The sequence below is a fragment of the Hydra vulgaris genome, chromosome 10 (genome assembly GCF_038396675.1).
Source record: "Hydra vulgaris chromosome 10, alternate assembly HydraT2T_AEP".
Classification (NCBI taxonomy): domain Eukaryota; kingdom Metazoa; phylum Cnidaria; class Hydrozoa; order Anthoathecata; family Hydridae; genus Hydra; species Hydra vulgaris.
In genome coordinates, this window is record NC_088929.1 from 20,585,001 (window position 1) to 20,611,709 (window position 26,709).

Here is a 26,709-nt window from a genome sequence, read left to right on the forward strand (position 1 = left end):
TTATATTTTGAAGCAAAGAGTTTTATAGAGTTTTCTCTGAATAACAAAACTTTTCCAAGGGATGATTACAAGCATCTTGTAGAATGTCTTGTTTTTTTATTTTAACATCAACTCTGATAAGTTAAAAGATTTTAAAATTTATCAGCCCGGTGCCTGTCATGCAGCTCATTTTATGGCAGATTCCATATATCACTTGGTACTTGAAATTTCATCACCAGTAATTAATTATCTACATTAACTACAAAAAAAAAACATTTCTAAGATGTGTTTCATAGTCGCAATTTTCCATGCACCCACGTTTTTGAAATCTAGTCTTGCTGAGCATTCTGTTTTAAATGACTTTAGAGCTTTTAATAATGCACAAATTATAAAGAAAGAATAGAACTTAAAGGCAGGATATGCACTGTTGAAGAGTATGCAGGCTCATTCTTGGTACTTGTCTCCTAAGGCAGTTATTATGGTTTTAGCTGATTCCCGTCTTGATCTTTTAACTAAATCAGCCATTTTAGAAACTTTACTTTCATATAAAGTACCTGAAATAGAACTTATGTATTTAGAAAAGCAAACAGTTGTTGTTCTTAATGATAACGCTCAATTAAAAGACTTGATTACAGAGGAAAGCTGGTTTATTTTTATCAAACTGGATTTAGTTAGTGAGATTAAGGTTTGGTTATATACCATTCATACTAAAGGCAACTTAGAAGATCTTGAATCTTACAACAACTTTGTTTTTTTTATTAAAAACATAAGTGTCACAAATGATTATGCGGAAAGAAATATATATAATACCCAAATATATATATATATATATATATATATATATATATATATATATATATATATATATATATATATATATATATATATATGTATATAAAAGGCTAGCTAGTGATAGCACTTTGATGTTACCTAATTTGTGCTTGTTAACATCAAAGAGAATGGTGAAACAAAAGAGAAAACAGTAATCATTAAGGAAGAAGCTTTCATTTTCATAAACTATCACCAAAAAGATTAAAATTTTGTCTCGGTCAGAAAAATAAGAAAGATGTTTACAAGTGCAGATCAATCAGCATAAAACTACCTACAGCATATTTTGCATTGCGTATCACATTTTTAAAATGAGTTGTTCATTTTCTGATATGAAAGTACTGGTATCTATGCTGGTGGAAAATGGTTTAGACACGGTTTGTTTTTTTTATTTTAAAATTAGATTATTTAACAATAACATCATAGATTTTATTGCAAATGAAATAAAAATGATATCATGCAAATGAAATAAAAAGATTGTAAACTTTATATTGTATAAAATAAAATGTATTACAACTGTATTACATAAATTAAAGTAGAATTTAAGATAGATGAATTTATCACAGTTAACATAAAATCTGTAAATGTGCTTGTGAACAACCTTTCCGAAGAGAGCAAAGGCGTAAATAATTTATTTACACCTTTACTTACTTCGTTTTTATTGATGTTGTTGGACCTTATTTGCTTGTGATGGTGCTTCTAATATGCTTGGAAAAAAAGCATGTATGGCTTGTTTACTTTTGATTCAGCTTCTCTATTTAATTATATGTAATAGCAATTTTTATTATTATATGTAAAATATTGATATTTATAAAATTATTTATAAAATTTTGTTATTTTAAAACATTATTATTAATTAAATATATTATATGTAATATGTAGTAAAACATTGCTAAAATAATTGCTTAATATAAATATTGTTTAATATAAACATTTTTCACATAAAAATTTTTTTTGATAAATTATATTCAATATATATCTCCTAAATCATCACCTTATATATCACTATATTACGTTTCCTGAAAACAAAACTGTTGCAATAGCTTTAATTGTAAAATTAAATACCATTAGATGGGTTCTAGGTACCAGATAAGGCTGTCAAAAATTGTAAAAATCCTCGCCAGGTACCCATTAAACAAACAGGCAGGCATTTTCATAATTTAGGTACTCGTTAAAAAAATATTACTTTTTTAAAACGCTGTTGCTTGACTACATGTTCAGCAGTTAAGAAAGCCTATTCTGATTGAACTGAAGTTGTATGTATGCACATGTTCTTGCATGCTAAAATAGCATAATTATTTTATATCTTTTATCTTTAAGGTTTTGAAAAACATTGGTCCGAGAGACAAATTAATAAACGAGTTAAATTTCTGTTTTTCGTAAAGAAAAATAGTGTACACAGGAGTAATAAAAATTACTTGTATGAAAATCATTGAGTAATAATAAGTAGTTATCTGAAGAATAAACTCAAATCTCCGAATGTTATTGAACGAAAGTATTGAATGTTTTCAGAAATTCTGATGGTGATAAAAAAATCATAACTATTAAAATTTTTAACAACAAGATCTTCAAGATCTTTTTTCATATACCAAGTTAATATTGCTAAACTGTTTTATTACTATTAATGACTTTAAAGTATAAAAGTGAATGGAATGAACTTTAAAGTTATTTTATTTGAAAATGCTACCCGGGCGTGTGCCTGGGTACTTGTGGTAAAACACTCGGCTCACAATCAAAAAGGTTTAGATTCAACCAAATTTTTTTGCTGAGTCAAATTGGTTTATCACCTAAAAATACTGTGTTTTTCAATTAATGTATAATAGCTTTAGTAAATATTTAAATGGGAAATAGCTGTGGTGAGTATAATATGCAAACACAACTTGTAGCAGAAAAGTTTAAATTTAAAGACATTGAGTTGCAGATTCTGTAAATCGAAGTAACTTTTTCCATTTTTAAAATTTTTAGTTAAACAACTTTTAAAAGGGTTAGTAAAATGTTAAGCAGGATGGTGTCACACAGCTCGAGAAACAATAGCTTTATTGAGATCCAAGTTTCCAGTTCGTACTATATCTCATAATGGTGATGTCAATAGGCAATTAAGATCTTGTGATTTAATCCCTTTAGGCTATTTCTTTTGGAGTTTTGTTAAATAAAATGTCTATGTTACTGCTACAAAAACAATTGAAGACCTTGAGCTCAAAATTGCTGACGTAATGAAATTTGCTTTGTGTGAAATTGTAATTGAAAATTTTGTCAAAAGAATAAAAAGTTATTAAAAGTTTCCAGGTCGTACTATATCTCGTAATGGTGATATATATATATATATATATATATATATATATATATATATATATATATATATATATATATATATATATATATACACTCTAAGAAAAAATCCGTTATATACAACGAACTGCATCTGTCGCTATTGCACCAACGGGTTTTCCGTTATGTTAACGGATTAAAATTTTAACGGATTGAAGTTCGTCGATATAAATCCGTTGAAATTACGGATTTATTCCGTTCGTGTAACAAACAATTCGTTAAAATAAAGGAATTATTACGCTGGGCGGCTTTTGCTGTTTTGGTAAAATAAAGAATTTACTACGTCATTGAATTGAATAGTTTATTATTCTCTTCATTAGAATTAGAAAGGAATTAAGCCAGATAAAATTGAGATTTCATTACAAAATAGTCCTTATTTTTAGTATATAGATTATTTTATTATGATATTCAACATCTGATACAAGCAGTACTACTTATACTAACTAACTTGATCGGGAGAGATGTTTTAGCAAGCTTTAAAAACGTTTTAACTTTTTAATTGAAAACTAATTAAATATTTATAATAATATAATTCAATATAGAAACTTTCTATAACAACAAAAATTAAAAAATTTAAAATTATAAAAAGTTTCTTAATATATATTTTAATAATACAGTTATTATTTTCAAGGTCAAAAAACATTTATATAAAAAACACAGACATGTATACAATTGTTACTATTCTAGATTTCAATTTTTAATACTGTTGTAAATTCATGTGTGTGCACATTTCAATTCCAGCAACCTGTTGTCGGTTATTTAAAGATAAACAAACCTTAAAATACAATAAAAAAAGTATTGAATATAAATGATATACCATAACACAAATTGGTAAATTTTTACTAATAACCCTGAAAGAAACATTTGTTGCTAACTTTTTATTTCTAAATTGCAAATAAAAATTATGTAATTTTATTAGTTCTACATTTCAATGTATTAAACTAAATTTTATTTAATAATAATAAACACGTTAAAAGTATTAATATTAGAATTTAAACTTGATACCTCATGCCTGAATACCACATGTCTAGTAGTAAGTAGCAAGTTCTATACAAATATAAACAAGCAATATATAAACTTATTTGTAACTAACATAAAAAAATTGCAATAAAAAAAAATAGTTTTTCAACTAATTTAAACTTACTGTGTGATAGAGCATGACACGTATCTAAAATAGCAAATTATAAAAGCATATACAAACTTAAATATACAAATTATAACAATCCATATATAATCTTTGCTGTAACTAGCCTAAATAAACACCCATAGAAAAAAATGCAAGTAAACATTTTACAACTGATCAAATTTACAGTGTGATATTGCATGTCACGTGCCTAAAATTATAAAAGCATATAAACAAATTATATCTAAACTTAGCTGCAACTAGTTTAAACAAATATACCCATTAAAATAAATGCAAGTAAATATTTAAATTTGATACCTCGTGCCTGAATGAACCATGTCTAAAGTAGCAAGTTTAATACAAATATAAACAAGCAATATATAAACTTAGTTGCAACTGACGTAAAAAAATTGCAAGTAAAAAAAAATAAAAATAGATTTACAACTAATTTAAACTTACCGTGTGATACAGCATGACCTGTGACTAAAATAGCAAATTATAAAAGCATATACAAACTTAAATATATAAATTATAACAACCCATATATGAGCCCATGAGATGCATGGTGGTATAAGTCACTTTTTTCAATATTTTGAGTTATTTCAATTAATTGCTAGCATTTTGTTTATTCTATTACATGGCAAAGTGGTATATCTCTAATGATATTGATAATGATGCTGGAACTGTTTTTTGTTATGCTCCTCACTAATTAGTTGTTTTTGTTCACAGCCATAGTGATATTAGTCAGACTTTTCAAAACTAGATATGAGTGACTTATACCAATATGCATCTCAGGGGCTCATATAAACTTTGGTGTAACTAGCCTAAATAAATACTCATAAAAAAAATACAAGTAAACATTTTACAACTGATGAAACTTACAGTGTGATATTGCATGTCGCATGCTTAAAATAGTCAATCATAAAAGCATATAAACAAATTATATGTAAACTTAGCTGCAACTAGTTTAAATAATTATACCTCATGCCTGAATGAACCATGTATAAAGTAGCAAGTTCTATACAAAAATAAACAAACAATATATGAACTTAGTTGCAACTAATATAAAAAAATTGCAAGTAAAAAAAAAATAGTTTTACAACTAATTTAAACTTACAGTGTGATATAGCATAACACATGTCTAAAATAGCAAATCATAAAAGCATATACAAACTTAAATATAAAAATTAAAACAATCCCTTTATAAACTTTGCTATAACTAGCCTAAATAAACACCCATAAAAAAAATGCAAGTAAACATTTTACAACTGATGAAACTTACAGTGTAATTTTGCATACCACATGTCTAAAATTGCAAATTATAAAATCATATAAACTAGCTCTATGTAAACATAGCTGCAACTAACCTAAATAATGATACCCATCATTGATGGGTCTTTTGATGGCATCAAAAGAAATGTTAACATTTTTAATTTTATAACTGATTTAAATTTATACCGTAAATTACTACATGTCACGTTTAAAATAGAGAATTACACAAGGATATATACAAGTCATGTAGTCTTAATTATAGAAATAATTGTTCAACTAACCCTTTAGTTTATCATATAAAAAAATTAAAAATATATTCAATGCTTAATATAGAAAATTTAAACAAGTTTAACAACCTTCGAAATTACAAATAACAGAGTGTAATTTAAACTGCATTTATCCATTTGCTTTCTCTACTAAAATTTAGTAAAAAAAGAAAATGGATAAACACAATTAAAATTGTGCTTTTTTAAAATAGCTTCACATTTAGTCGAAATGTGAAGCTATTTAAAAAATGGCAAATTAAACTTACTGCAACAAACCTTTATCTACAATTTAAATATGGTTTAAGAAGATCGCCTTTTAAAAATTTATCATTTATAAATAAAGAACTTGACAAATATAAATCAAACAAACAAGACTTAAAAAAATAATCTACAGAGAATGCACTTCATAATTTCTTATAGAAACCCTTTTTAACAAAAACTTCAGTTGTCTTTCAACGGATTTGAATATTCAATCCGTTGAATTAACGAAATTTCGAAGAATCCGTTAATAGTTTATTTTACTCCGTTAATTTTGTGATTTTTGGTTACGAATTACTTCGTTAATTTAACGGAAAAAAGTAATCCGTTGCTTTTTCTAACGGATTGTTTTTGGAGTGTATATATATATTTATATATATATATATATATATATATATATATATATATATATATATATATATATAATATATATATATATATATATATATATATATATATATATATATATATATATATATATATATAGCTCTTGAAACAGTATTTTTTGAAAATGTCTGCTCTCAACCCCTAAATGTGTCTTATATAGTAAATAAAAACTGGATTTAAAATTTTCCAATTAAAAAATATTTTCAAGGCTCAAGACTTTGAGTAACCCTAAAAAATTTTTTAAAACATTAGATAAATGATAATATTATGTACCTTATAAAACTACACAATTTTATAATTTATCTAATGTTTTAGGGTCTAATGTCATCAAAAACTATATGAAGATCTTCACCATAGAACAACTTGATTTTATTGCTTTTTTTATTTAAAATCTGACGACTAAATTCTTTTAAAGTCATTAACATAATGCCCATAAGGCCATAGGCGATATTCTCACGACAATCAAAACTTTGATAAATAAAGATTAGATTTGACAACTTCAAACTGAAGTTTTTATATACTTTCCCATATTTATAGTATAAAATATGTATAAAGATCGCTAAAAGTAATCATAAAATTATATAGAAGTTTGTAAAACAATCTTTTTATAAAAAAGTTATTATGTTAGATTTCACTGTCTCGAAAATAACCTTGTTTAACAAAAAAAAATATTTTTCGATGTTTTTATTTTTATTTTTATTTTTTAAATAATGGTTATTTTTGAAATTTTTATAAAATATTGCTTTTTTTTGACTCAACATGATATACTTTTAAAGAACTTTTTTCAATAAATTTAGGGACCTGTCTGATGTTTAATGGTCTTGAGCGACCCCTAAAAACATTTTGAAATACGTGTAAATTTATTATCTTGACAAGTAATATTTTTGATTTTACAGTTTAACTTGGTTAACAGAAGTTCCTACTCCATTGGACTACTACTGTAACACATTGGTAAAAAAAAATTTAAATAATAAATTTTTATTAAAATAATATAATTATAATTATTTTTATTAAAATAATATAATTATGTTTTTCACTATTTAATATTTTTGATGTTTATATTACATTTTATCATCTTAGATTAAAATATTATTTTAACATAGCAACATAAATTAAAAAATTGTTGCTATCCAGGTTTTGATACATAAAAAAACATCTAATAGTTTGTTGGTTTATGTGTGTAAATGCGCTGCACAAAATATTGCGACTTTTGAGGGGAAATCAATGACTATACGAGACATTGATTTTCCTAAAAAAAGGTTTGTAGAGTATGTCGGTTTTAAATGCGGAATTCGGTTGTCATTGGAAACCAGGATTTTCACCTGATCATTATCACTTTTTAAGTTTAATTTTTTTTTTTTTAATTTTAATAAAATTAAAAAAGAAACAGAAACTTACTAATTATTTTGATTTTTTAGGAATATACTGGACCAACGCTTAGTGTAAAATCGTGACATTTTCAAACTATAGAGAATACGGTGACTTGTGCTCTTTTCTGCATACTTTCTAAAAAACTTTTTTGAGCCTTAGTATTGGAATTTGATCAAATAATTCGCCCAAGGAAAGTTTAATGTGATGAATTTTTTACTTTATTTTTAGCAAATAACTTTTTTAATGTTTCGTTTACAAATTATTTTACAGTTATGCAATTTTTAAATGATAGTTTTTTAACTTGTTTTTCAACAATTAAAAACTTTTTCTTAGAGTATTAGGTATATGAAATTTTGAAACTATTTTACAGGTCTGTAAATGTAAAATCATAAAATGTATGTTAAGTAAAACAAATTTTTTTAAGTAATACTGTAAGGGAGAAACACCTTATACTCCAACTCTTAAAACGTAAATTAAAACGATAGCCTATATCATTTGCATTTACCTGAATTCGCGAAAGTAAAATGTCACTAGTTTTAAAATGTAGCTAAAATGTAGCTAAAATCGTAATCAAAAACGCAATCAAAACGTGGTTTGGGATTTGATTACACCTCGACAAAGAATTTTTGAACCAAGTTATTGTATTCTGACAAGTTGTTGAAATATAATAATATTCCATATATTTATTTTATTTTGCGTTAATTGTTTTTAGTGAATTTTTAGGGAATATAGAATATATGTGTCAAGTCTAACAAAATTGCTGTATTTGATTGCGAAATATAAACCTAATAAAATGTTTCATAGTAATAAAAAAAAGTAATAGTTTTTAATCGTTGAAGTTTTTTAGAAAATTTTGAATGTCGTTATGAAAGTAGGGCAAATATATCGCAAAAGTCTATTATTTTAACTTTAGTTGAGCTGGAAAACTGATCTTTGATAGCTTACAAGGTGGTTTCAACATTTATTGATGCTAGCGTATTGATGCATCCTAGTTATTTTCTAGAAAAATTGAGTGAATTATATAGCCGGAACTTTTTACACTTTTTTGAAATAATTGATTTTTAGTGATTTTTTGTGTAAGGAGTCATTTTTCTGCTAGTGTAAAAGATACGACCATGTAAATTTACAGCAACTCATGTTGAATTTAAAGTTAGGCGAGTAACAAAAGGGTATAAACAAATGTGTGCTAAAGCAAAAACCGTATACACCTCCTAATGATAACGCATTTTGGATTGAGAATCGCCAAGTCAAGAGCAGAAAGACCTTAGTACTCCAGGCAAAGTTTGTCGAAAAGTCTTCAAAAATCTTCATTAATGTTAGAAATGCTATTCATCTTTAGAAATTTAGCAATTATTGTGAAGAAACGTATTTTATTTTAAATTTGACATGAGTACCAATATCAGGTTGCGCTTCTTATAAAAGTAATAATTTTTTTATTCAGTTGATCTGGATACTTATATTGCTTATTTACCAGATGGTTTCCTTAGTTACAAAGGAGTAAATTAATTTTTGAATGAATTTTATCGGATTTTTGACCCTATTATTTTAACAACTATTAAATATTTAGGTAAATAATTAAAGTTTTAGCAATAATAAAAACAAAGAACAGTACAAGAAAACATTGTTAATTTTAAACTACTTCGAAAATTTGTAGAACAATAATATCGTTTGAAGATTGTTAAATTATTTGTAAAACATCTGAAGGAGTCTGTCTATGAGTCTGTTGATCTGATAAGTATTTGTTGCTCTTCTAGATGTTTTTCGACTGAAATTTTTGCAATGATATTTGAAGTCTTTATTTCTAGCCTCTTGAGCTTCCTGTGACAAGTCCTATGGGTAATGTAAGACTTTGAATTATGTCATGTCCATGTATCAATACTTTGTACACAGATTGAGCCATATAATACCATGGATAAAGGGACACTTATAGTCTAACAGTTTTAAAATTATAGCCCTTGGATTTAAGACAGTCTTTGAAACACTAAAAAACATGTACTAATTTTTTGTTTTGAAAACGCAGATGTAAATAAAATATCACACAACGTTGATGTCACCAAAATTACTTATTTATAACTATATTATTTTTCAAATAATATAGTTATAAATAATAATTTTTGCCCCCCCCCCCCCCGCTTATTCCAGCCCCCCTGCTTATTAAGTTTTGGTGATATTTCCAACCCCCTCCCCCCCGCTTATTCCAACCCCCTCCCCTTCTATTAGGCACCAAAGAGAAGTTGAATTTAATACGATTCAATGTACAATGAATGTGATGGTAGATGAAAACATTTTTATATAGTTAAATAGAAGAAACATTTCTATATAGTTACATAGAAGAAACATTTCTATATAGTTACATAGAAGAAACATTTCTATATAGTTTCAAAGAAGAAACATTTCTACAAAGCCGTAGTGAAGGGGTGACGAACGAGGCCACAGCCATGGGCGGCAAATTAGCAAGGCGGCAAATTTCAAAATTTAATAAACTTTTTTTAATATATGAAATGTTTTAAAGACGCCTCAAAACCAAAATAATTTTAATTTGCGTTTCAAAATCTTTGGACACGCCTCATAATTTTTTTCGCACCTTCATGCAAATTAAAATAATTTCCAATGTGAAATTAAAACATTAATTTATTAAATAATTAAAACAAAATCTGAAAGGCAGTGGAATATATATTAACGAAGATTTCGCTAAAGAAACTATGGAAAAGAGAAAGAAACTATGGAAAATGGAAGAGAGAAAGAAAGTATGGGAAGAAGTGAAAAAACTGCGCAATCAAGGTAAATACGCAACGACTAAATATAACTAAATTAATTGTCGCGAATTTAAAAAATAACTTAATTTTTTTTTTAAGCGTAAGAATTAATTACTCTTACAAATGGCTAAACAAAAAATAGATTTTGGAACGCAACACTTTAATGTTTTCAAAACTACAAATAATGTTTTACTTAATGACTTTTACGACCCAGATTGGCAATTTTTTAATGAAAATAATTTTAACTCGTAGTTTTTTGACTTTTAAAAAAGAAATCGAGGCAAAATAATTGCATTTGCATTTATTGATTACACCTAGTGGCGGCGTTAGGGTAGGGCCTGGTTGGGCGATGGCCCAGGGCGCCGAATATAAAGGGGCGAAACTAATTGGTTATTTTACCCTTTGCCTTTTTTTTGAATGGGGTTAAATTGAGCTAGGGGCGCCGTAGAAATTTCGCCCAGGGCGCTGGTAGTGCTAAAACCGGCACTGATTACACCTAGTCGCACACAGAAACTTTCATTCTTTCTTTGTCAAGAAAAGTAAAATATTTTGAAATAAAGTTTTAAAATCTATTATGTCACCATCAAAAAAAGAATAAAGCTATCTGGTTCAGCTTTAAAAAAGTTAAAAAAGCAACGACTTGAAAGTGACAAAATTGCAAAAGGTGTTTGCAAAATGGATTAAAAAAAGCGAAGATCAAACAGAACAACCAGATAAAAATATTTTTATTGATGGATTTTCAAATCAAAATCACAAATAAATTTAATTAAAAAAAGCAAACTAAGCCATGTCATTTGCAATATTACAAATGGAGAAAATGTTGATATAGTTTATTTTTATTTTTACAGCGCAAAAAAGTCCAGTTTTTTTTCGATGTGATGATGAACAGTTACTGCAAAACAATGAAGTCAACCAAAATGCAGTTACAACAAATCTGTTAGAATTCAAGTTTGATGATTTACCAACTTGGCCCAAAATTAATGACATCTAAGATATTCTTTGGTTGAACATGGTGCTAAATAAGACAAGAGAGAAATCTATCCTACCACATCAACATCATCAGAAAACAGACATTTCAGTTCTAGTTGGTTTGAAAAAAATCTTCCTAATGGGGAAAAAGTTAATCGTCAATGGTTGTTATACAGTGCATCAAAAAATTCTTTGTTTTGCTTTCCATGTATCCTTTTTTCAAACACAAAGACAAGCAAGTTTGCAGATACATCAAAAGGTTTTTCTGAATGGAAACAACTAAACCCTCGAATCCCTGAATACGAGAATAGCTGTGAACATAGAAAGTGTTTCACTTCATGGAAAGAAATGGAAAAAAATCTGAGAGAGGGAAGATCTTTAGACAAGGACATTTAAAATGCCATCCAAACTGAAAAAGAAAAATGGCGAAATATTCTAAAAGTTGTTGTAGATTCAATTATGTTCTGCGCTAAGAACAATTTGGCTTTTCGAGGCAGTTCCAATATTATTGGTGAGCCAAACAGTGGAATCTTTCTCAACACAATTGAACTAATAGCACGCTATCATCATCCTTTAGCAGAACACATTACGAATGTTAAACTTAAGCAGAAATCTGTTAGTTACTTTTCCCCACAAATTCAGAATGAACTAATTAAACTTCTTGGCAGAAAGGTGAAAAGCGAGATAGTCACGAGAATTAAAAAAGCCAAATATTATTCAATTTTATTTGATTGCACTCCTGATCTCTCTCACAAAGAACAAATGTCAGAAATAATCCGATATGTTTGTGTCACTGATGGAGAATGTTCTACTGAAGAGAGTTTTCTGGATTTCATTGAGTCTCATCATAAAACCGGAGTTGGTCTGGCTTTGGAAATATTATTCAGCTTAAATAAAGATGAATTAAGCATCAAAGATTGCCGAGGTCAGGGTTATGACAATGGAGCCAACATGTCTGGAAAATATTCTGGTGTTCAAGCCCAAATAACTGCAAAAAATGATTTAGCACGATATGTGCCTTGCGCAGCTCACACTCTAAATCTTGTAGGAGTCCATTCAGCAGAAGTTTCCCCATTTATGATTACATTTTTTAGAAAGGTTCAAAAAATATTCAATTTCTTCTCAAGTTCTATTACCAGATGGGACAAACTGATGAAAACACTTGAAGTCACCCTAAAAAGTCAAAGTGAAACAAGCTGGTTTTCCAAAAAGGAGGCTATCCATTCACTAAATAATCAAATCACAAATGTTTGCAATGTTTTACAAGAAATTAGTTATGATTCTCTGCTAAATGCTGAAACAAGGTCCGGAGCTAGAGAGATTTTGATTCAAGTTGATTTTGAGTTTCTTTGCTGGCTTGACCTTTGGAACATGATACTTACATTAATTGACAGAGAGAATCGCAGCTTACAATCAAAAAATATGACAATTGATATTGCATCAAAAAAAATTGCTGGTCTGATTGCTTCTATACAAAACCTTCGAGACAGGGTCATTCATAACAGCATTTAAAAAAGCTGAAATAATATCAAAAGATCTTGACATTGAAGCTAGCTTTCCAATCAAAAGAAAACGAAAAGCAAAAAGGATGTTTAATGATGAAACAAGGGTAGAAAGTTCACACATATCTCCAGAAAAAGATTTTGAAATTAATTGTAATATAGTCTTTGACAGTATAATTACACAATTACACTGGAGATTTGAAACAATGGCTGAGATTTCATCAGATTTTGAGTTTCTAAATGGTAACTCTCTTGCAAGTATGTCAGTTGAAGATCTGAAGAAATGTGGAGATTAACTTTGTCAAAAATATGTTCGTGATCTTAATGCTAATGAATTTCTATCTGAAATTGAAACCTTTAAGTTTCAAGCCAGTGTCCTGATTCCAGATTTAAAAAACGCAAATCCATTGAAAATCTTTAATTTATGCACACCTATTCTTTCACTGAGGCATACCCTTTCATTGAAATTGCTCTTAGAATCTTTCTCACACTACCCGTCACTGTGGCATCATGTGAACGTAGCTTTAGCAAACTTAAGCTTTTGAAAAATTATCTAAGATCCTCCATGGGTCAAGAACGTTTGACTAATCTTGCCATTTTGTCAATTGAAAATCCCCTAACAAAATCTCTGTGTTACAATGAAATTATTGATAACTTTGCATCATTGAAAGCTAGAAAAATACATTTTATTTGAATGTGTCTAATTTTAATATTTATTAAAAAAACTAATGCCTGGTAATTTTTTCCATGACTTTCAACCACAAAGCACGATTTAAAGTTGATTTTAAATGTGCTTTAAGTAGGTTTACCAAAATTTGAATCAAATTAAACATTAAAAAAATTATTGAATTTGAGGCGGCATTTTTTCTCCTTGCCCGAAAGAATTTTTGATCTCACTACGGCCCTGCATTTCTATATAGTTACATAGAAGAAACATTTCTATATAGTTACATAGAAGAAACATTTCTATATAGTTACATAGAAGAAACATTTCTATATAGTTACATAGAAGAAACATTTCTATATAGTTACATAGAAGAAACATTTCTATATAGTTACATAGAAGAAACATTTCTATATAGTTACATAGAAGAAACATTTCTATATAGTTACATAGAAGAAACATTTCTATATAGTTACATAGAAGAAACATTTCTATATAGTTACATAGAAGAAACATTTCTATATAGTTACATAGAAGAAACATTTCTATATAGTTACATAGAAGAATTTAGAAAAGTTTCATATTAGTAGTTTGATGAAAATCTGCAGCACATCAGGGGTGGATTATAATGCAATTAAGGCACGTGTCTCTGGCCCCCGAATTTTGTAAACACACTTTCAAAAAAAAAAACGTTTTTTTACTTGAAGTTTTTAAAACCATGTGCCATTGAAAAGAAAGAACAAGAAAGCAAGAACAATTTCTGTAATATATATGTTCCTTTTAATACAGAACAACAGTTACAAAGAGAATCGTAAATTCGCAGCATTTACTTCCGCGATGGCAGATGCTTTTTATAACGGCAGAACATAAAACAAACAAAAATAATGAAAGTTTCAGAATAAGAAAAAAAAATTGTAAAAAAGATACATAGAAAGATATATAAAGGTAAACAGATAAATAAAAAGAAAAGTAAATCTAAAGAAAAGTATTTTTATTGGTACTTTTTGTAAACATTTATTGTTGAAGTTTACTTTATTACATAAAATTTTTTGTTTATTATGTTTGTTTTTTTGTAAGTTTGTTGTGAGTTCTTTGTAAAATGTTGTTTTTTGTGTGTGTTTTTTGTTTGTTTTCAGTTTATATTTTATTTATTTGTTTATTATTTTTGCAATGTGTTTTGGTTATCATATAACTACAATTAGGGCCACTATACTGACTAAGTCTTTACAATTTTTTAACAGTAGTCGTTTTTATGTCATCGTTAGTTGTTACGTTTTGTCAGGTTATTACTGCTTGAAATTGTAACTATGTGTGTATAAACGATTGTTCATTTTTATCTATTGTTATACTATTGTCATCAAATGTTTACTTCTGATTAGTTTATTATAATTTATAAATGACCTTGAATTGTAAAAACATTTGTATTCTGAAATATATATTGAATGATTGAGAACAATAATTTTTCTTGTAGGCTGTTTCTGTCTGTAGGCTGTGTATTATGTACAATGTCTGGAAGAAAGTACGAGACTGGAACTGTAAAACGAAAAAAAGGTCTGGATAAAGAGGCGAGAGAAAAAAAGATGTAGCGTGTTTATCTAAAATGGAAACCTTTTTCTATTGTACAACAGTTCAGAAGGAGAAAAGTAAAATTACTGAACTAGAAAGTCAAGATAAATGTGAACCAGAGAAGTTTGAAATCAAGAACTAGATACAGCTGAAGCAAACGTTGACACTAAACATGTACAAGAACAAGTAGTGGTAGACCTGCCAATTGTTTATGACACTGATCTGGGTTTATGGAAAACATTTTCATCAAACATGCAATCTCATTTTATCATCACCGGTGATATTGAATATCAACATAAAGATGAATGATTATTGCAATCGAAACTCTCGGATAGTAGTATAAATCGAACTCCTTAATTATTCATTCAACTTAATAAATTACCTGGTGAGAATTTTAAACGTACCTGGTTTTGCTATTACCATCAAATGGATATGTTTATTGTTTCAAGTGTAGCTTTCAAGAAAAATTATTCTCCTTTACACAAGGGTTTAATCATCAGGAAAATGGACAACGTGATGTACATGAAAATAGTGAAAGTCATATATCGGCTTGTTTAGCATATGCACAGAGACGCGGTGTGATTGGCTGTGTTGATAAGGAATAGGAGAAAGTAATCTTAAATGAATCTAAGTATTTGGTTATCTGTTGTTCGGCGGACGGTGGATGTGGTAAAGCTTTTAGCTGAGCGTGGTTTGCCACTTCATGGACATAAAGAGAACTTTGGTTCAGTACACAATGGTAACTTTATGGGCACCCTTAAGCTCTTTATGATCATTTTTTGGTTGCAAATATTGATATGCATGGCAACCTAGGTCGCGGCAAAACATACTTATCTTCTACTGTCTGTGATGAACTCATTAATTTGATGGGTTAAAAAGAACTTCTGTTGTCAACAAAATACAAAAAGCAAAGTGCTATAGTGTGTCAAAGTACTATAGTTGTTTGTGCAAAGTACTACAGTTGTTTGTGACAGTTTGTTATCTAAACAAAGGTGAACAAATTGAGCGTTTTTTGACATTCATTAAGTTTGAAAGTCACACTGGATTATCATATGTCTTGGTGAATTTGAAAGTGGTACTTTGACTGTTTTTTGGGACACAATACTGCAAAGATACAATGAAACAAGTCTAGCATGACAAGGTCCCACTTTAGATTTGAATAAAGCTGTTGATTTGTTGCATTCATTGTATGAATATGTTTAATCATTGAGATGTTCGACAGAACTGGATAAATTTGAGGTATATAGAAAAAAGTTTTCCAAATATGATGTATATAAAAAAGAAGTCAAAAGAGTCAGAAAAAGAAAGTAACATTTGATGAAGGTACTTTTGAAGAAGTTCTCCTTTTTGCAAAAGATGAACTTCGAACTAATGTGCTTATTGGTATTATCGATCAATTAAAAACAGCATTGGCTCACGGATCTGCCGCATATTCAGATGTGGTGAGCTGATTTGAGTTCATGAACAGCTTGCAAATATTGACTAGTATGGAAGTGATAAAACATTGTGATTCTTAAGCAGCACATTACTCAAATGACATTGAAGTCAGCTTGGTATAGAAAACGGTTCAATTTCGGTCTTACTCAGTCACACAAATGAATTCTGATGATACAAAAACAGGCAAGGAGTTGTTGATGTACCACATTTTGCTCAATGATGGTTTGGTAGAAACTTTTCCAAATGTTGCAGTAGTTTTTAGAATTTACCTCAGCCTAATGCTGGCAAATTGTACATGAGAATGAAATTTCTCGGAATTAAAGCGTATAAAAAATGAACGCCATACTGGAATTAATCAAGAGCGGCTCAACATGCTTTCTTTGATATGTATTGAAAGTAAGGTGACCAGAAAACTCTTATTTGATGACTTTGTTGAACAACTCGCTTAATATCCCCCAAATTATTTGTGCCTCTGCCCCCAAGTACCCTTAATCCGCCCCTGTGTGTGTATTTATATGTGTGTGTGTGTGTGTGTGTGTGTGTGTGTGTGTGTGTGTGTGTGTGTGTGTGTGTGTGTGTGTGTGTGTGTGTATTAGAGCTTTAACTTTGATTGAGTTCGATCAAGATTACAAAAAATTCGATTAACTAAGCACATTCAGTTCGAGTTCGATTATTGAATAAACTCGAACTCGAAACTTCGAGTTTTGCACACTTTTAATAAACACACACACAGATAAAAATTATCTTAAAAACATAATTTTGACACTCTCTATATTGCACTCTAAACGGTATTTTATCAAAAATATTGTGGCTTTCTCAGATTACGATTTAAGACTACCTCCACTACCACCCATAAATAAAATGACCTGGATCCCCACGCAATAATTTATTCAGGCCATATTTTATCATGATAAAACCTGGTGCACAAAAGCAAAAAGAAAAACTGCAGAGAGAGAAAATAGTTTCTCCAAAGAAATGCAAGTTAAGTACATCATTTTTTGTCAATACAACTAAAATGTCAAGAATATATTCCTGTATTCACAGCGCGCATCAGCAGAAATACAAGCACAAGATGGTAGAAATATTGAGTCAAACTTGTAGAGTACATCAGCATTAATACAAGCACGAGAGCATTTGCTGTTTGATAACAAGACCTACCCTTGAAAAACTAACTTTAAAGAAGGCTTACCGAATATTTTTTAGGAATTTAGCCAGAAATGTCTCTATATTGCTCATCTTTTAGTGCATTTGAATCAACTGTCTGATAACGTGTCATCATTCGTGTCTGGATTAAACGATTTTAGACGAGTTAGCCAACGGGTCACTGAATACGAATCAACCATACTCATTGCATTTTCTTGATATTTGTATGATGAATAATCAAGGCTTTGATTGATTTTAAAAAATTCGAATTCAGCAATAAAGAAACGTAATGATATATACTGATGTGGAAATAATTTTAATCCAGCAAGCATTTTAGTCTCGAGTTCATAGGAATTAAGGTGAAAAAAACATTAAATTTACTAAAAGTGCAGGAATTTAGGTATCGTCCATAAAGTACGTACGCTTGGAGAAGAAGAGAGGGTCTGCAAATGGCGTATATGAGATAGGAGGGGGGACAGTAGGTCAATTATAAAAGTATGTAAACACTAAATTAAAAAGAAATATCATAAAATGTTGGGTTCGTAGGTTAAAAGCGTAGGTACTTTTAGGGAGGTAGAAGGTACTCAAAAAAGTGTATGGCAAAATGGGAGAAGGGGGGGAGGGGAGCTGGGCGGAAAAAAAGCGTACGTACTTTATGGATGATCCCTTAGTAAGGATTGCATTTTAGATTGCAAAAAATGAACCATTGGTTTTCAAAACTTAGTTCAAAAAAGTTTCTTCAAAACTTAACATAACATGATAACTTGTGAGCATATAGATTCAATAATGAATCGCACCAAAAAAATATCTTACGCTCAATTTAAGAAGAAAAGGCGCCTAGAAAGTGATTAAAAAATAGAAAATTGTTTTAAGAAGTGGTTGGTAAAAAACTATGCATTGGAAAAATAAATTATTTCAGATGATGTGTTGAAGTTAATGACAACAAGATAACAACAGATAAAGTTTTTCGAACTGCTCAAGTTAAAGTTCAGATTCAAACTTCAATTATTTCCATTCGGAAATAATTGAAGAGGAGATTTTCATCAGCTAAAGTCAAGAAGAATTTTGCACAAACAACTCAGAAACAATAAGTGAATTAAATTTGTTTGCTATTGGATGCTGTACATTCCAATGATGATTAAACTTGTTTCCAATGGTGATTAAATTTTTTTGTCAAGGGTTAATGTATAGGAATAAAAAAAATTCATTATTTGTTTTTCCTGTTTGTTATTTCAACAACGGAAACCAAAAATTTCTCAGAAATTTCAAAAGGATTTTGTGAAAAACTAAATCCAAGAATTCCTTAACAAGAAATAGCAACAAACACTGAGATGCTATTTTGATTAAAGAACTCTCAAAAAAAACGGTAAAGAAAAAAAGACCATTGATTCTGATCTGCAGAAAAATATCAATGGAAAGATGAACAAGTGGAGAGACTTAAAAATGAATGCAGAGGCAATTTTGTTGTGTGCAAAGAACAATCTTGCCATTTGGAGCATAACAGAAGTCATCGGTCAATAATACAGGCCTGTAGCAACCGGGGGGCAGCAGGGGCATTTGTCCTCCTAATAATTTTTCATACAAATAATTTTGAAGTTAGTTTTTAGAAAAAAGCAAGCGATTACAAATTAAGAAATAAAAGAAAAAAAAGAAAAAGGGTAAAAAGGGCCTAATTTGTTATCCATATTTTCGGTGTAAGTTTCTTTGAGAAAACTACAACGTTTTGCTTTTCTCCCTAATTTCAAAATGAGCTTTTTTCAAAATGAACAAAATTAAGTTACTCAGGCAGAAAGACAGAAATGAAGTCAAACAATAAAGAAGCTAAATATTACTCTGTTCTGTTTGACTGCACTGCAGATGCCTCTCACAAGGAGCAGATGACCCAAATAAGTATGTTTCCATCAATGATGAAGTATGTAAAATTGATGAAAACTTTGTGGACTTCATTGTAACTCACTAAAAAATCAAAGAAGGTTTTGCAGCAGAGTCCAATTAAAATTTAGGGAAAGATGTCTATAGATTTATGACAATAGAGCCAATGTTTGGAAAATGCAATGACGTTCAAACTCAATTTTATTTTCTCTGTGATTCAGTATGATTTGTTTTATTTTGCAGATCACACTTTGAATCTTGTTGTCGTCCATGCTGCTAAGGTTTCCCCACTCATGATTAGGGCCTTCTCGAAGAGATTTTAATGGTGGAGTGACACATCTGTTTTTTGACAACTAAAGCCAAAAAAAACTTTTTTTGTCGACTAACTTATCTTTAAAAAACAAAAATTAAAGGTTCTCGTTGGTTGACATTTGCCGACTGTCAATTATACATCCAATTTTTCTGACTCTAGTGTCCCATTTGCCGGCTAAAAAAATTCGTAGGGGAGCCCTGCTCATGATTACATTTTTTGGAAAAGTTCAAACTATCTTTAACTTTTCTTTTAAGTTCTTCGCAAGATGGAAAAAAACTGATGAAAACATTGACATCCTCATTAAAGGGAAATCGTAACACAATGTGATCTGCCAAAAAAAAACCAATCACCTTATTTTAAAGACAAATCAAAGAAGTTCTTCAAGTTTTGGAATCCATCATCCACAATCCCATGACAACTACTGTCACAGTTTGCAGTGCATATGATCTTATTATTTAAATTGATTTCAATTTTTTGTGTTTGTTGGACTGTGTCAAATTATTTCTGGTTTCAAATTATTTCTTTAATTGACCGGGAAAATAAACTGCTTTAGTATAAAACCATTTCAATTGACATTACAACAACAACAAAAAATCAAAGGGTTAAAGACTTCCATTCAGAATTTGAGAGATGTTGCGATGGACAATATCATCAAAGATGCTGTAGAAAGAGCCAACCAGGATGAAATTGAAGGTGGCTTTCCAATCATAAATTACTTTATGAAGTTGAAGACATCTTTCACCTCCTAACAGCAGAAACAGAATTTGGATTCCAGTGCGACCTTGTGTTTTACAGCATTATTACACTAATTAAGTGGCGGTTTAAGATATGTCTGCTGTATTCTCCGATTTTGACTTTTTCTGTGAGCATTCACTCTTTTAAATTGAATTAACTGAAGAAAAAAACCAAAATTTTATCTTAGATTTACAAGGTATACTTAGATTGTAATGATTTTCAGTCAGTAATGGCAAGTTTTAAATACCAAACTGCTGCAATGATGTAAAACGTAGAAATATCTAGCCTAACTGACATTTTGTAGCTCATTTATAAATATTCATTGACTGATGTTTATCTAAATACGGCATATGCTATTCGCATTTTCTTCACCATAACAGTGTGAAAGAAGGTTCAGTAAACTTAGGCTCATAAAAAACTACACGAGATAAGCTATAGGCCGAGAAAGTTAATCTGGTCTAGCTATTAGTTTTGATTCAACTTGAAGTGTCATCAAAATCAATTAAAAATCTAGAAAAGCAAACTTGAACTGAAGATTGTCCAACATTCATAACAAATTGTACTTTTTGTTGTTGTTGTTTTAGGTTCCCCAAGAGTACCTAACGGTACTGTCACAGAGTATCGCGGAAGATCATTTAAATAGGAAGTTCACGCCTCCTTCCTTACCAATGGCGCGAAATATGCCCAGAGCTTGCTTCAAACCCAGGATCTCTTGCTTTTAAAGCAAGCGCTCTAACCACTGCGCTTAATGTGATAATTTTTACACTTAATGTAATAAATTTTGTGATCAATAGATCATTTAGAAAAATTTTTGATGTGGAAGGGGGAAAAAAGAGAGAGAGGGAGGGGGAATGAAGCACAAATTTCCTTGCATGCCTTATGCGCAAAGTTGGCTCAGTATGGCTCTGGCCAATATATGGCCCTTTTTATCTTCCTACATATCGATGTGTCAAGATATGTGAACAAAAAGAATTAAAAAATGAAGCGTCAAGATAATGCTCGTAGTAATTCTCGCGGTGCTCAGGTTACGTTTTTAAGTAAGACCACTATATAAAAGCCCATCAACATTATATGATACAGGAACAGATTTCAACGGAAGTGTCTAAAGCGATATTTTACTCAATGCAAGCTGATTTTACATGAGGCTTATCTACAATTGACCAATCCAGAACTGTGACTTTCTATGTTTTTAATGCTAATGTGCATGAAGGGTTGCTTTCTGTTGTACCGAGCAATGACTATACTGGTTAAACTTTTTTGAGCTCTTAAATAAGATGTTACAGCGGCTTGGCTTTGATTTGCAATACTGCCAATCGTACAGCACAAGTGGTGCTTCAAGCTATCATGGCTACTACAATGGACTGCAACAAAACATTACACTATGTAAATAATTGGTGTTATGCTAATACTCTCAACTTAGATGTGAAGGAGGCAACAAGCTGCTGCATTCAGACAGATTCATTTTTTAACCTTCTTCAAAATATTGCAACGTTTATAAAAGTGTTGTATAAGCAAATGCAATTGGATTAATCTTGTTGAAACACGAATTGAAATGAATAAGATTAAAAGACTGAAATTGTTTGGTGAAACAAGGTGGTCGTAAAAATCAAATAATGCAAAGGCAATATTTGGAACATTTGCTGAACCATCTTCGAGTGCGTTTTTCAATTTGATTTTAAATCTGTCATGTATAGGTGAAGCAGAAAATTTTAATGCAAAGACGCGTCATAAAGCTAAAACATTGCTCACGCCGTTTATGAAATTTGACACCATTTTGAATGCTTTTACCTACCTGCAAGTTTTTGATAAAGTGGGACCAGTATACCTAAAAACCCGTGGATTGAATAAGTTAGTTTAATTCAAGATCGTGGAGAAGACCGCAATTAAATTGAAAAGTCAAGCAATACAAATTAATGGTGTACATAATCAAGGATAGCAAATGCACATATCATCCAAAAAACTGAAGAATTTCAGATGCGAAGACGAAACTACCACTTAAGCGGAAACAAAAGACACCAGTGATCTTAGATGAACAAACATTGGACTAACGTGTTAAGTCTGAAGCTTTGGAACACTACAAAATTCACATTTACATTGCGGTGATGGATCAGGTAGTCCAAAGTCTCGAGTCATATTTCACATTGCATTGGCAATTGTATATGGACATGGCATGTTTTAATACATCAAACTTCGGTCATCTTGTCATTACGGGAATTCCAGAAAACAGTTTACGCATCACTATTACGTTTTTAACAGATGCCGACATTGATGAAATAAAGACAGTACTGTTGTCATTTTCAACTATGACATTTTGAAAATATCCTTTACCTTAACAATAACTTTGAAAGGAGGATGCAAACCAAAAAGATGGCATAGAAGAAGTGCGCTATCGGCAGCATACTAATGGATTTAAATTGTGTCCATCTCATATGTTACAAATTCTGACTAAATAAAACCTCAATGACAAAACCAATGACAATTTGTATCACATTTATAAGATAATTTGAACTATCTCTGTAACAAAGTTAAATGTGAAAGATTGTTTTCAAAGTTAAAGTTAAACAAGATTACAAAATTTTATGTTGAATGAGCACTTTGAGTAGTATATGTCGATGTCTGTCGAGAAAAGTCTAGTTGATAGAGTGTGATACAATCATTCAAAGATATGCACCTTTTCTCTAAATTAAGAAAACTGCTTAAAGAATAGTTATTGTTATAGTTTGCACATCACTTTGTATTTTTTAAATCATTATAAACTATAGCTAAGTATTTATATATTCACAGGGACCCTAAATTACTTGCCAGACTTGTATAATATATTTAGCCAGGCCGCCACTGTTTTCAACAAGTATACCTATATAAATCAATTTTATGTTTGAGGTGTTTTTAAAGTATCTTCAGCCCTATTATGATAAAAGTCATCATTTAAAATACCTTATCTGAAAGTTAAGTTTAATTTAAACATTAGTCATTTGTTAGAAACAACACATGCTTAAAGAAAGTTAACTTAATTGGTCTATGTCTACAAAAGATATTTTAGTTTGAATTTTTTAATGTGATTGTTAAATATATCAATAATAACAGGAATTGCTTCATCAATGGGTATAGACAGATATAAATTATCGTATCGAATGAAACTTGAATTGCATTTGCATTTATTTTCGATTGCGTCATTAACAAAACTCAAATTAATAAGCTTTTTTTGATTTTTATTTAGTGTTAATAATTTTAACCAGAATCTTGTATGTTCATGAATCTTGTATGTTCCATAAAGAATCTTGTATGTTCCATAAAGAATCTTGTAAGTTAATAAAGTTGATGTGTTGATTTTTGATACAAAAGATCGAATTGGTAGTTTTTGTCGGTTTTGTGAACATTAATTGATTTGTTGATTCGTGATCAATAATTTTGCTTTTTTTCTAATTTAAGAGAGACTCCTTTTTCTTATAGTAATGTGAAACTTGTGTCTTTTTTGAAAGGATATCTTAATATGTAAATACTTTTTTAAGCTGTTATGGAAAAACTTTGTTTTGTTAAATTATCTTCTAGTCTTGGTTGTAGCTCAAACTAAAACTTTGCGAACAGTTTTAAAGTTCGGGTCTGTATTTGTTTATCCGATTTTAGGTTGTAAAACGCAAGTCTCAATACTAATAACAAATTTTATGTTGTGTATAAATTTCATTGTGATTTTTCTTACTGAATTATTTATTACTAAACTATCATCGGGATTTTGTTCTGCAGTGGCTTAAAATTTGGATCTAGATTGAGTAGCTCAGTTGTCACCTTAAAAAACATTAGTACCTGTGAACCAACCAGTTGTCACCTTATCTTAAAAAACATTAGTCACCTTAACCAATCACCCAGCTAGCACGCATACGTTGGCCAACGTCGGAAGCGTTGGACAATTTTTTTAACTACGCGCTAACGTCAAACCAACGTCGGGCTAACACCAAAATACAACTAAATTTAGAATGCGTATAGGGTGTTACAGGTTTTAATGTTGAAATAGTTTTCGGCCACTTATAAATGCTGTTAATTTTCATTTTAGCGCAATTTCACACAAAACACATTTACATATTTGTGTACTATTTTTAATTTTTATTATATTATATATAATACATATAATATAATACATATAATGTAATATATATATAATACATAAAATATAATATATGTATATATAAATTAGTAAAAAGACTTATCTAATTTTTCTTTGACAAATTGTTTCACCATCAGTAGATTCATCAGGAAGCTTCCTGATAAAAATACTGATGGTGAAATAAGTTGTCGAAGAAAAAATTATATAAGTTTTACTAATACATACAAATATATATATATATATATATATATATATATATATATATATATATATATATATATATATATATATATATATATAAATATATATATATATATATATATATATATATATATATATACATATATATATATATATATATATATATATATATATATATATATATATATATATATATATATATATATATATATATATATATATAGTATTTATACTCTAACTATCACTATTTTTAGGTTTTTGATAAGAATTTTATTCAATAAATTATTTCTCTGAGATTTTTAAATCAAATTTTACCAGTCACAGGGTTCTTACATAAAATGGAACCATAAGTAAAATAATTTTTAATGTACAAAATACAACAAAAATGTATATTTTAGGTGTTTAAGTAACTTGTAAATAAGTTTATCTAAATTATTTTAGAGAGTATAATTTATCAAGAACTTAAGGGTACAACAATTTACATGAGGTCCTGGTGTAAAATTGTGTAGTTGCATAATTCTACATGTCCCCTCATGGAGCAGCATTAATTGTAGGAGAATCTACAAAATTGTGCTATAAGACTTTTATAAAGCTACCAAATCTTGCATCAAGACTACTTATGCTCTAATACTTTTATTTTATTGTTAAAGATATATTTTTCTAGGTAAATACCATTATGCTTTATTATGATTTTTTAATATCATTTTTATTGCCATATTTGAACTGATTTAAGCATCTGTTAAATTGAATTTAAAATTTTTTTTAAAGAACTTTAAATAATTTAGTCTAATGATTAGATGGTTTTAAGGCTTTTAATTTTAAATATTATTAATATCGTAATAGAATTAAATGAAAGTTAAATATATAAAATTAAATAGTATTAATATCGAAAAATAATGTTAGACTACTAAAAATATAAATTATATAATATAAAAAAAATAAAAATATAACATTCCTAGCATTTTATAGCGGAATTTCTTTGGACCTATATGGTCATTTTGAGCGGACCACTGTAGTTTTGCTCAATAGTTACTTAGTGGACCGTTAGTGGAAGCCAATTAAAGTGACAATGGCCGATGACAAACAACTAATAACATATCGGAAAGTTATCGGATTAAGTGCAAGTGCCACAAATACTGAAAAAGCTGGGACATCCTTTACAGCAACAGAGAATGTAGATTTAACATCAACATCTATTGTGAATATCACAAGTAAGCCTATTATTGAAACAGAGCCAATAACAGAGATTAGTGACTATAATTATATTAAGTTAAATGTTACAGTGTTCCGTCGCGTCAAGTGGTTGGTAATTAAAGTGCGTTTATATTTGATAATTGTTGTTAATATGTATGTACGTTTTTTTATGTAATTGCTAATGTGTTTATATGGTTAATGTGAAATTGTAAATATGTTTATGTGAGTTGTAATGGTAATATTTAAGGTATATAATTTAGTATAAATTGTGATTATAATTTTGTAAGAGACAGGCTCTCATTGAGTAAAGAAAAGAAAACATCTTGACTTAATGTTACATTTCTGCGACAAAACTACTGTGACCAATCAACTGTACAAGAAACAGACAATAATCAAGATGTCATAATTGCACCTGTTAAAGTAGCATAACTACAATATTCAGAAAC

The 26,709-nt window shown here is 29.2% G+C and overlaps 1 protein-coding gene across 1 annotated transcript in view; it reads left to right on the forward strand.

The window, feature by feature from the left end:
• LOC100208908 (2-aminoethanethiol dioxygenase) overlaps positions 1 to 8,494 on the forward strand; it is a 48,877-nt gene extending 40,383 nt beyond the window's left edge. Inside the window, exons 9-10 of the mRNA XM_065807467.1 lie at positions 7,338 to 7,392; positions 7,860 to 8,494. Of these exons, the coding sequence (XP_065663539.1) occupies positions 7,338 to 7,392; positions 7,860 to 7,895 (91 nt within the window). The 3' untranslated portion in view covers positions 7,896 to 8,494. The remainder of the gene's footprint in view (positions 1 to 7,337; positions 7,393 to 7,859) is intronic.
• The last annotated feature ends 18,215 nt before the right edge of the window (positions 8,495 to 26,709 follow it).